A 12,514-nucleotide genomic window follows, 5' to 3' on the forward strand; every position below is an offset into this window, starting at 1 on the left:
CCATACACCACCAAAAAGTCAAGTCTCAAGTCTCAATCATGAATCGTCGTATCGTTGTATTTTCAGGCGGAAGTGCTGCCAACAGTCTGGTGGATGTTTTTGGGAAAGTTGCCGAAGAAAAGGCCTGTTCTCTGAGTTAGTAAGTGCAACTTTATCTCATGGAACTGTGTATGAGGAAATGAAATTAATGTTTCTTCAGTGTCATCCCGATTAGTGACAATGGAGGTTCTTCCTCTGAACTTATTCGTGTCTTTGGTGGTCCAGGTATTGGTGATGTGAGAAGTATGTTCATATCCCATATAATTCAGTTCAGATGCTTCTCGATGTGCCTCTAAAACAGGCGAGTTTCCTATCAAACTCTTTCCAAGTCTTTATGAAGACCCTTCATCTGAGTGGGTGCTTTCGGTCACGTGCTACAATAAGATCCAGTCTGATTTGAGCCATCGTGCTATCAAGCGGTCAAACTTATGACTTTACCAAGTGGTCGAGCCCATGACAATCATAATCATGCGGATCAAAATATCCAAGACAACTCAAACAAAAGATTAACCAATATCTAGGTAGACTAGTCCGACTTATCCCCGAAGATTCTACTGGCACCAATCCCGAAAGATCCGCTCTGAGTGCTTTCTTCAACCATCGTCTGGATCCCTCCCCCCAAGAAGCCAAACATGAATGGCTAGCCATAGTCGAAGGTCACTCTCCTTTATGGAGCGACATCACCTCTGCCAAGCGTGAACTGATTCGTTCCTTTCTCAATACCATAAACCTCGAGATAGTCAAGCGAGCTCGTCCAACCTCTGTCTTTAATTTTCAATCGGCTTCTGTAGGCAACTTGTTCTTAACAGGTGCTCGTATATTTACGGGAAGTTTTGAGGCGGCAATTTATCTTTTATCAAGTATCACCGGTGTGAGAGATAATGTTGAGGTTATCCCGGCAATCAATAGTAATTTTTCATATCACATTTCTGCAGGATTACGAGACGGTAAGATCCACCCACCCAGCTCTCACTACCCACGTGAAATATACGTCAAAGTCAATCTCTAACATATCCTTAGGTACAATAATTGTCGGACAAAATAATATCTCCCACCCCATAGCCCCCACCTTCGTCCCCACGCAGCCTGTTTCTCCCGCCACCTTCCACAAGCGTCAATCCATTGACCTTCTATACCACGATCGTATCGAAGATGCCAATCTCCCAGGTTCTCTTCCCACCCTTCGCAAACAAAACATCCTCTTTCAAAAATCTCATACCGAGGAGCTGTCCTCCGCCATCGAGCGAATCTGGTACATCAACCCCTATGGCCAAGAAATTCGTCCTACTCCCAATACCAAAGTCCTCTCTGCCCTCCAAGACGCTAGTTGCGTAATTTATAGTATCGGCTCTCTATACACTTCTATCCTCCCTTGCTTGATATTAAGAGATGTAGGACCTGCGATTGCGGATCCGAAAATTAAGTTTAAAGTCCTTATTTTGAATGGCTGTCTAGATCGCGAGACGCCGGGGTATACGGCCAAAGATTTTATCCAGGCGATTGTTCACGGCTGTACTGGAAACGGAAAGGAAGAACATGATCACGAACAAGAACATCCTGAAAAAGTAAAAGAACAAGAATGGAAAAAATACATCACGCATGTAGTATATCTAGAAGGCCCAGGTACACCGATGGTAGACAAGACGGAGCTCAGGAGATTGGGTATTGAAGCTGTGAGAGTCTATGGACGAAGATCGGATTCTGGGAAAGAGGAACCGGCCGTAATATTGAAGAATCCGGTTATTGATGCGGTGAAGAGTGAGGATGTGGGGAATGGAACTGAAAATAGGGTGAGAGAGGACATTGTGGGAGCCATAGATATAGATGATAGTTCGGGAATGAAGTATGATGCAGTTGGGCTAGGGCAGGCGTTGAATGCCATTTTTGGAGGCAAACCGGAGAAGTCGAGGAGATATACCTTTATTGGTTGATTTTGAATTGAATGGTTAGCTAATGCTTGGTTTACACTGGTTGGTTGGATAGGTGGTTGAACAATTCTTATTTGGGCGGACATTGCGGATAGATTGGAGATGGAGTGAGTCTTATTCCTATACCACGAAATTGTACTTTTAACCCTGGAAATATATTTTTAAGTTCTCATCTACTGAGTATCAAACTATCAAGTACAATCACCAAACTTAATTTACGCAACCAAGCTATCACATCAAACGGATATACCAAATTTTTCATTTCCCCTTCTTCTCAAACCCCCACCCCAAACACACGCGCATTATCACCCTTAACACCCCTCCCCATCACTCCCCAACCTCCGGCCCACTCAACGCCTTCTCATCCTCATCCATTTCAGGATCCGGAATCCTCATTCCCCAATTATACGTCTCAGGATCTAAGCCCGCCTCCAACATTTTCCAATAGTTCTCCTCTCCCATCCACATATGACCCAAGCGATCATAATACTTCAAAAGGCCCAAATTCCTCGCAATACCACCTGGGGCATCGATTCTCCGATCCGGAATATTCACACTGGGTCTCTGATCGATCATGGGCGGACCATGCGGGTATCGTTCCGGAACCTGCGGCTGCGAGCGCGGATACGCAGCGTGTTCGTGTTCGGGCAGATCGTCGCCTACGTAGGTGTGATCCTCGGTGTAATCTTGCGTTCGCGCCCACTGTGGAGTAACGGTACGGGGCGTGGGCGGCCAGGCGAAATTTTCAACTTCGTAGTGTTCGGAGTAGTCTTTCAGCCAGTTGGGTTGCGGGGTGCGGAAATGAGGGGGGGCGAGGGTTGCGAGGCCGAAGAGAGGATGGATGGGTGGGTATCTCACTATAGGTGCCTCGGGTCCGAAAGGTTGTTTTGGGCGGTGCAGATCGTCTTCCCCTGGACCGGGGTAATCGGGATCGTTGTAAGTTTCGTCGGCGTCATGGAAATAGTCGCCCACTTTGTGAAAGAGATTTATGGGACGAGGTCGAAGTTCGGGCTTTTCGTTCATGCACTCTTGCACGAGTTCTATTAGTTCATCACTATATACTTTATTTCCAGCTCTATTTACTCTGCTTTGACCCTCTGACAGAGAATATCCGTACGTCCTTGGCCTCGCGTTGGTGTAGTCTCCAAAGTACTCGTCACACCAAGCTGGATCTTCGGGATGTATCTCAAAGTCAGCAAAGTTTCTTCCGTGCATTAGAAGACGGATGATGTTTGCAAATTGAAATATGTTGCTACACGAGCCATGGCGGAATGGATGTACATGCTCTGTGTCGGCGATGACTTGTTCCTATAGTGAAATTATGAGTATTCTGTAAGAAATACAAAGGAGTTCTTGTAACTCACGGGAGCTTGGTAGCCCGGCCGGCCATTGCTTTGGTTTGGAAAACTATACCTCCCGGCACTTTGTTGTAAAACAAACTGAGGAACCTCGAGCGCATCCCCGAAATCGCACAGCTGTGAGGATTGTTATTCATCTTTCCCAGAGGCAAATAGAGTAATACACACTTTAAGTACCGGAACACGGTCTTTCTCATGATTCTTATATCCAATCAAAACTACATTTGATGTCAGAAAAGCCAATGGTCATATTCTACAAGGGGAACTTACTATTGCTCGGCTGGATATCGTAATGGCATATCTCCACGTTCCGTGTATCCCAAATAGACCGCCTCTGACGAGAGTTCCTTGGAATCTCACTGCCACACTCCATCATCAGGATCATCCTCATGAACTGCATAAAGATGATCCATATATCAACCTCTTCAATGAACGTATCATTATGCTTATCGAAAACATCTAAGTCATAATACTGCGTCTTATCCTCGGGCGTCAGACTGATCACAATACCAGGACAATATTCCAAGAATGAGACCACATTCCGATTGATTGGTTCGTTCTCATCTGACGGCACGAATTGTTCACGATAATGCCTCAAAATATTATGGGGCCGGTCGGGTATGCAGTCGCGATTATCATAAGGGCGCCAAGCATAGTATCCAGAGAGATATTGAAGAAACCGTCCTTCACTAATGACTCCTCTGTAAGCTTCCGGATAGCCATTGGGTCGACCTCCTACCGTAGGCTGTCGGAAGCGGATCTTGGCAACTATATCTTTGGTGTGAGGGGGATTATTGTCTTCACCTTCCCTGTCTTCGTATTTGAAATGTGCAATAAAGGCTCTATCCGTTTTGCGGATTCGTCCCTGGAATACCCACCTGTCTCCCAGACGGATTTCCCAACTTGGTTCGGTCCTCACAAATTCTCGAAGCCCGCCTCTGTTTGTAATTGGATCAACCAAGGCAGTCATGTTGAGAAGTTCGTGATTTCTGGAATTTATGTGAATTTGCTGGAAGCGATTTGATGCCTTTAATTTGAAGGAAGCCAGTATGAGATGTATTGCTAAACAAAGGCCATATGAAAATAATTTCTACCTTGAATGAAATCCCGCAACCGGTTGAGATAGTACAAAGCAACTTGCTCGATATAAAGATGATTACCGGATCTGGCTTATCCAAACAAAGGTTTCCAAGATTCACATTGTACAAACCGTAAGGTTTGTCTTTTTTTTCGAACAAAACTACGCTCGAAGGTTAATCATCATGTTGTAAACATAGCATGCGAAGGTGTAAATCCAAAATCTGAAGTAAAAGGCTTCACAGAGACGATATATATTTTTAGACATCCTGATGTCCAGAGTGTGGCGGATAGCTGGCGATTGTAGTAGGGAGTTGAAGAATGGGTTGAAGTTCACGAAGATGAATTCTCACTTCAGATCAGGGCTAGTATGTTTCATATCATCGAATGTATCAATTTTCTTAACAATAATGACAATAACGGAGGGAGCGAAGTTACTTGACAGACTGAAGCTCAGATTCAACTGCAAAGCTTCTCAACCCTCAATTGATTCAACACCTAGGTTTGAGTAAGACGACGAGAATTTGATTTGATGAAATGATCTTCAATTCTTTGAGATTTGAGCGCACTAGGAATACTTATTTCCACTATCTTTCAGATTTGTTTTGAGCTTGTATGTAAGATCTTACATTTATCGATTGTCGTTGACTGCTCACAATAGGAATCATGTCAGCGTTCATATGTCACACTGAGAAACCCCTTCTTGAGGATAATTCATGCTACATTTCCTGCCCACTACCTTCCTATGTTCTGTACATCTGCACATTCGATAAACCATCATGTCGTTACATCGTTACATCAGCGAAGTAACAGACGGGAATCGACTATCATTTAAAAGAACTGTAACAATACAGGCATTTTTTTGGTAAAATATCAAATGATTAAAATTCAAACAATTCAGGTAAATAGAGCTCAATTTTTCGTTCGCTCTGTTCAGATTTTGATATTTATTCTGAACCGAATTAATAATTCAATAAATAAGTGATATTGAGATGGCTCAAAGAGATCAGTTTCCGCCACTGGTCGGTGAACGAACTGACAGGACACTACAAAAGGAGTGAACTTGATCTTTGATGTTAATTCATGTATCTTAGAAATTGTTACATTCATTCATTTGAAATAGAAGAATCAGAAAATAAATTCTGACATTGAAGAATTGAAGAATGAATTTGTCAAAAGAATTTGAAATTAAGGAGTCAACGGGTGTCCATCAATCCATGCCCCCACTCACTGGTGCGCCTGTTTTTCGCTTGCGAAGAGTATGGACCACTGTCCCATAGCTGTCAAATTAACAAAGTGGGGACACTTTGGATTGCAATGATATACTGAATTTGCAGCACGTCAATCATTAAAACAACAACTGATACAGCCCGTTTGGCTTAGCGGTAAAGCGCATCACTAGTACTTGTGACAATGATGAGATCCTAGGTTCGATTCCTAGAACGGGCACATGACACTTTTTTTGCACTTTTGTTCTCGGATTTTAAGGGTGGATTGGCACACTCTGAACGAAACAAACGTGGATGGATGGTGGTGGTTCTCGACCATCTAGATAGTAAATCGTCGCCTCCACATTATTTTTGTGCGGAAAGCTTCAAGAGGGGAAGGAGCCTCTTTCCATTTTAGACGCAAAATCAAGTAAGTATATAATAAGATTGTGTGAAGATAAGTCAGAGTGATTCTCAAATGATATCCGGCTGACCCTATCAAAATTATTTTAACTAGCCAGGTTGGCATTACCACATACCAAACGGATTTGCAGCACGATGTACAGCATCCTGCACATACACGCTCGGTCCTTACGTCCTCCATCTACCGTTATACCGGTATACTTACTTACTTGCATGGGTGAATAGCCCCCCGTTTGACACCCAGCCACGTCCGGGGAAGGAAAGCGAATGCAGAAGTTAATGCAGCGGAGACTAGAGCGCGGCACAGCTAGTCGGCGTGGCCCCTGAAAATCTGACCACTGGGCATGTATTTTGTTGGTTTTATTGTTGAAAATTGTGGTTTATCAACTTCCACCCCGCACCCCCTCTATCGGCATACTTTCTCGTCATTTCTCATCTCCATCTCTCTTCAATATAAAATATTTCATCAAAGAACTCATCATGGCAAAGCCAACTATCGTTATGGTTCCTGGTGCATGGCACAAGCCCCTCATTTACTCCGAAGTCGCGCAATCTCTCGAGAAGCACGGATATCCCACCGTCAGCCTTGCCTTACCCTCTGCCGGCGCCAAGCCATCTCACCAAGACTTTAATGGTGATGTAAATGGCATTCGAATGCTTGACTGAACTTGTCTCTGCTGGCAAGGAAGTTGTTCTTGTCGTTCACCCCTACACAGGTCTTCCCGGAGGCGAAGCTCCGAAGGGTCTCTCCAAGAAAGATCAAGAAGCCAAAGGCTTGAAAGGTGGTCTCATTAGATATGTAGTCATGAATGGGTTCGCAACTCCCCCAGGCTTTCAGGCGGCAGCGAAGGGTGATTATGCTAAAATGCCTGACTGGATGAAACTTGATACCGAGGTAAGACAACCAACCTGGACCCAACTCATGAAGTGATTTTTCGTACCTACAGTCAACGAAATTCATAACTAATTACATTCTTCTCCGCAGAATGAGGTTTTCGCTGTTGAGCCAGAAGACGCCAAGAGAATCTTTCATAACGACATCTCGTCCGAAAAGGCCTAGAGAGATACAATAGAATAATAATTAGTGAATTTAATCAAGATATAAATACTACAGAAATAGGAAATGAATTATAATATGAAGAGTCGAGGTAATGATAATGTTTTATATCTCAAAGAATAGAAGAAAATCATCTTAAATGATATGAACATAGATAAATGACTTCAATTCAGTGGCTACTGCATTGAGCTTTAGGCGAATGCGAAAGAGACTAGCTCTTTCGGTAGTGCCTATATAAGGCCTACTACTTTCTGTCTATTGCTAGCTCTTTAGACAAAATACAATATAGACATTTAGGACCTACGAATACGTGGGTGCTACGTCTTCCGTATCCTTCTCAAACTGACATAAATCTTGATGAAATTCAAAAAAGAAGAGAGATGGATGGTTAGGGGAAGATCGATAATATATCAAGTTGGAGAGGCAAAGATTCTATAAAAAAAATTGAGATAAATACCTAGTAAGGCTATCAAGTTCATAGATTACTTGACTTACTAAATCGAATAGAGTTAATATTTTAATCTCTATAAAGAGTAAAAATGATTCGAGTATAAGAATACTCTTCGGTAAGTATTCCAAATAAATATAGCATTCTAATCTAGAGATATTTGATATGTGAGGTATGCAAAGTGTGGATACTTAAATCATAATGTAAAATATGGAGTAGAGGAAGAAAGAATGTATTTTTTCTAGGAGGAAATACTACGGTAACGGTATTTTAGATTTTAGATATATAGATTCTGATTGAGAGCTATCTTTGAGGTGTTGTTTGTGGAATACTGAATGAATGATAGGAAGAGATTAATGTGATGAAGATGGTTTCAGGCCTCTGGAGAGAGGTGAGTTCCTAAGAACGGGCATATAGCTACAAGTCATTCTTTTTGCGTCTTCGCTATCAGGCTTGATCAGACACAAAACTTTGCCCTTTTTTCTCTTTTACAAACCTCCCAGCATTCCTCTTGAGGTTTATTGTGTGACTTGTTATTGCATGGTCAGTTTTTTCTGTAAAATAGCGAAATTATATATTCTTGTAGCAGTCGTAGTAGAAATCAAATTATCGGCTAGCTAAGAGGTCAAATAATTTCAATCTTGTTTCCGTAAATTTCGGCTCATCAAATGAAAGTTTGCTGTCATGGTTGAAAAATTATCCAGCAACTCATATCCACTCCACGCAGCCTAATATCAAAGAACTCGGCCAATCAAATGAAATTTGGCCATTCCGCTTGAGGTAGCCTTCAGAAAATCATGGCTGCTTCACTCCTCGCTCAGTATCAGCCTCGGTCTGAGTAATGATGGAGGGGGTTGTGCTTGAACCATCCGCCTTGAGCTCTATGGCGATGAAAGCATCTGCCCGTCCACTAATTGGCTTTGAAACTGTAAGGCCAGCCCAGTTTTCAGTCATCTGAACAATGAAAGTATCATCATTCCCATCTGTGTTTGCTTTTCCGTTCAAATTCAACGCAAAGGATCCACCTGAAGATATGAAAAATCTATCTGGATCAGCGTAACCGGCAGTTCCTTGCGGAGAAATGGTAAACTGCATCTCGTTATTCACAATCTCTACTTTTGCTTTGAGGTTCTGAGGGATGCTATCTCTTGTGATTGACCAATGTGAATCGGAAATTGTATCTTGACTCCAACTACCACAATCTGCATTCCAAAGACAATGATCATTCACAGCCTGCATTCTCAGAAAAGTAGCCTTAACTGCTTTAAAGGCTAATTTTGCACCAGATTTGTTGGATCCTTGGAGTGTGAGATTCGCCTCTTTTGTGTCGGCGTCGTAGGTCACTGAGCCTGTCCAGGTGATATGTGGATTATCTTTGGTGACAGACGTATCAGAGGTATAAACCACATTTGAAGCCGTGTTTGTATTCTGGGGGTGATCTTCTGGCGTAGAAATCCAGGTTACTCGACTTGCATCTGGCCTACTTCATTGTTAGAATATATTTGCGGGTTGGTTCAAATTTGAGATGTTTTGCTAACTCTAAATAGCGAACGGGAACAATTATATCGCCCACTGCGTTCATCGCAGCGGTTCCGAACTCAAGCTCATTCTTTCCTGGACACGCCACTTTGATATCTGGGGAACGAAGCATGTCGGGTATTTGCACAAGTATTCCGCCAACCATCTTCCTATAACCCCTCAAGAAATAATCCCAGCTCGATTCTGGATCTGTAGGGACCACAGAATCGAGATCTGAGGGAACTAACAGCTGTTCATCGCCCACTCCGTCGAGGTTACATTTGCCGATTTTTGCAGTGGGGTCATCCGAATCTAATTTGTCCATATTAAATGTGGCCGTCCAGTCTACATTATGATTCAAATCACTTTCATAGGTTAGCATCTGTACTGATTCAAGAGGCTTATATATAATGCTTACGGATAAGACTGTGCAACATTTTCCACATCTTGGGGCCAAGTGATCGAACCAAAGTACTTAACATGTCCGCTGAGTGTAAAAATGGGGGAATCTGACGGTCCGATATCTAAATGTACGGATGTCTCGGCAGTTAATTTGTAGTCGACCTTCCAGCCTCCTTCAGTGGAGAATATCTCGTTTCCTAGTGCAGATACTGATTTCAACCAGGAATACTGAACATCAGAGGACTTACTAAGATCATAGTATCCTTCTTCAGATTGAAATTGTTGAACATCATTGTATTCATCATTGGTCATATCATCGATCTTGGCAAACCTTTGTGACAAATACATCGTATTCTCACCAGGCCTTTTGTCAATCACATGAGGCGGAAGAGGGTATGCAATTACCTCTTGGCAGATACATTGCACAAGGTAGTGAAGAGTAGTATTGCTTGTAGGGAACACACTGCTTTTGATGGCAAATGTTCCCAAAGACTCGTCTTTTGAACCATCTCCAGGCCATGCAAAGTTTCCATTAAATGGCATAGAATCCTCTGGCAAGGACGAGACCTGATCAAAATCAAACTCGTAAAAGCAGAGACAGTTATAAGGATTTCCAGTTTGACCAGTCATAGAGGATCCGGTGTCTTCTACCCCCTGTTTAGCTGGGTTGATATATGGGTATTGTTGCAATCGAAGCATTTTGGGAGCTTAGATCAAAGTCAGAAAACCAAATTTGGAGGATGTTTAGAACAAATTTACCGAAGTCGACTGTTTCTTCACTCACTTTACATACAGTCAGCGTTTACTAGTGGAGATGGTTGCGGAAGGGCATATCACCTTTGGGCCTAGGTATATCTACTTGCATGTTTTGCATGAGTAAAGATGCGTGTTTATTTGAGAGTCCCAACTCTCGTATAAACTGCTGAACCTGACTATACAACGCATTGTTGCTTGAATCTGCTGCCCATTTATCAAGATAAACCTTAGTTCCATCTTGGTCTGTCAAATAGGATTCTTCCCATACAGGACTACCCCAATCAAGATCTGCAAATAGATGATTAGCTCTCCTTGAACAAATGTATCGGCCAACGAACAGGCAATGATGGCTAACAGCCCATGAATAGAGTATTCCCCTGGACTGAGACCAATGGTACTGGATTGTGTAGAATTCACGGTCTCAGGTGTGTTTTCGAGCTCGGCAGCCTGATCTCTCGTCCCATTGAGGGTGGCTTCTTTGGGCCAGACGAGGTTGAAAATGACGACCCAACCATCAATTCTTTGATAAGTGTTCTGGCCAAAATAAATTTGGCCTTTATCAAATCTGTCATGACAATGAAATCAATACAAATTTTTTCCTCATTGAGCGAAGAGGCTATATTTACCGAAGTGCCAGCTTGAAATTGAGACTATTCACAGTTTCCACATCAAGCTCAATTTGGGGTGCCAGCATTGTTGATCTTAATTGGCCATCTGACGCTTGTTAATTTTCCCAAAGCAGTTCGCCTGCTGAAGATGGCCGCTTCGCGAAAACACTTTCCAAGGCAGAGTTGATAGCCTTCTCTGATATGGCACATACATTGTTAAAGCCACCAAGAGACAAATATCTGGGATTAAACGTTCCAGACATTCTGTAGAATAAAGAGAGGTTGTCGAAGACTCAAGTGGCACATAGGGAACAAATGAATAGTTAAACTAGATGATGAGGATATAAAATACTTTTTTTTCTTGAAAATAACCACTGCTGGTGTGTTATTAACGTGAGTACAAGTACGAGTAGTAACCATTGCTTGTGTGTTGTTGATCGTGGGCACAAGTACAAGTACAGATACAAACACTACATGAATGGGCATGTATTAGAATCAACAACATAAACGCTACGAGATATCAATTGAAGTTAGGCTTCGAGAAACACAAAGTGTAACACTAGTCATATTTCCCCTCACTTATGTCCTACAGTATAGTTCCCGCAAACAGGTTTTACAGATACTTATTTTTCTTCAGCTTGACAGAATTGGTTGGCTTTGCAGAGAACAGTGACACTGGAGATAATGGACAGTCAATCGGAAAACAATATTTGACAAAAAATATGATCGGGCTGCTATATAGATTGAATACTATCTTACATTCACATCTGTCCAAGGTTAGGAATGTATCTCGAGAAAGGATATCCGAACCAGAAATTCAACACATACAAATGAAAGGTTACCTTGTCGTGCACAACATCGATATCTGATAAAGAAAAGAGTCGAATTTGATCCAATGGAATGAACTCTGCCTTCAGGTTGTACATGTAGATATCTGGTACCAGACTGGAAGTGTTGTTGTATTCAGATGCATAATGACGAACAAAGCAAAAACACGAAAATGCAGAGTGAAGGTAATCTAGCTCAATTGAATGGAAATATGGGGGTTGTAAACCCAAGGCACTAATTTACGTCTCAAAGTTGCTGCAGGTATATTGTGAATGATGTATTATTAGTTCGGATTGCTACAATTCGTAGAGCTGCATGGCGAGTCTTTTTATGTAGGCGCAACCCTAGGCCCCTATCACCACGGCGACAACATATGTCTGCAAGTAAAAGCCCTCTACTCCACTTTGTAACTGCAAGTCACGATCATAAGCTTGCACTTCAATTCAACCACATTCTCTCAAATGCCAATCGAGGCTCCCCGATTACGGCAATATCATCGGGATTTCTCATGCACGTATTGCCACATGTATGTGACTTGAACTACAATGTGAAATATCACGGGATACAAGGCTCGCAGGCGCGGAACCTGATACATGTATTACAAGCAGAGTGAATTTGAAAAAGTTTTACTCACGGATGGTAGATATATGTGGAGATATGTGGTGGCTGGATTGCCGCAAAACCTAGACACTGGCTGGATTTTGATCAACGGCATCACTAATGTATTGATTGACACGTTACAAGTCGTACTGTTCTTCCCAATCTTCGTCGAAGCTTGGAAGGAAGACCTTGATGTAGTCTCAGTAAACTCGGGAAAATTCAGTTCTCAGCTTCTTAAAAGAAACGCCTTTAGCCACATCGATA

The 12,514-nt window shown here is 42.4% G+C and overlaps 4 protein-coding genes across 4 annotated transcripts; 2 read left to right on the forward strand and 2 right to left on the reverse strand.

Annotated features, from left to right (window-relative positions):
- Positions 1-38: 38 nt before the first annotated feature.
- EAE97_008722 (uncharacterized protein) lies at positions 39-1,970 on the forward strand (the record flags this gene model as incomplete). The annotated part of the gene is made up of 4 exons (XM_038879237.1): positions 39-139; positions 200-282; positions 561-986; positions 1,060-1,970. 4 exons carry the CDS (start codon positions 39-41, stop codon positions 1,968-1,970), a joined length of 1,521 nt encoding a protein of 506 aa, XP_038729748.1.
- Positions 1,971-2,294: 324 nt separating this feature from the next.
- Positions 2,295-4,295, reverse strand: EAE97_008723 (uncharacterized protein; the record flags this gene model as incomplete). Its single annotated transcript, XM_038879238.1, has 4 exons — positions 2,295-3,275; positions 3,332-3,442; positions 3,494-3,543; positions 3,596-4,295. 4 exons carry the CDS (start codon positions 4,293-4,295, stop codon positions 2,295-2,297), a joined length of 1,842 nt encoding a protein of 613 aa, XP_038729749.1.
- Positions 4,296-6,513: 2,218 nt separating this feature from the next.
- Positions 6,514-7,130, forward strand: EAE97_008724 (uncharacterized protein; the record flags this gene model as incomplete). Its single annotated transcript, XM_038879239.1, has 3 exons — positions 6,514-6,672; positions 6,719-6,928; positions 7,019-7,130. 3 exons carry the CDS (start codon positions 6,514-6,516, stop codon positions 7,091-7,093), a joined length of 444 nt encoding a protein of 147 aa, XP_038729750.1. The 3' UTR covers positions 7,094-7,130.
- A 1,203-nt stretch (positions 7,131-8,333) lies between these two features.
- EAE97_008725 (uncharacterized protein) lies at positions 8,334-10,908 on the reverse strand (the record flags this gene model as incomplete). The annotated part of the gene is made up of 7 exons (XM_038879240.1): positions 8,334-9,018; positions 9,077-9,421; positions 9,475-10,165; positions 10,218-10,241; positions 10,296-10,502; positions 10,553-10,779; positions 10,841-10,908. 7 exons carry the CDS (start codon positions 10,906-10,908, stop codon positions 8,334-8,336), a joined length of 2,247 nt encoding a protein of 748 aa, XP_038729751.1.
- Positions 10,909-12,514: the final 1,606 nt, after the last annotated feature.

Source organism: Botrytis byssoidea, assembly GCF_014898295.1.
Source record: "Botrytis byssoidea strain MUCL 94 chromosome Unknown BBYS_019, whole genome shotgun sequence".
Classification (NCBI taxonomy): domain Eukaryota; kingdom Fungi; phylum Ascomycota; class Leotiomycetes; order Helotiales; family Sclerotiniaceae; genus Botrytis; species Botrytis byssoidea.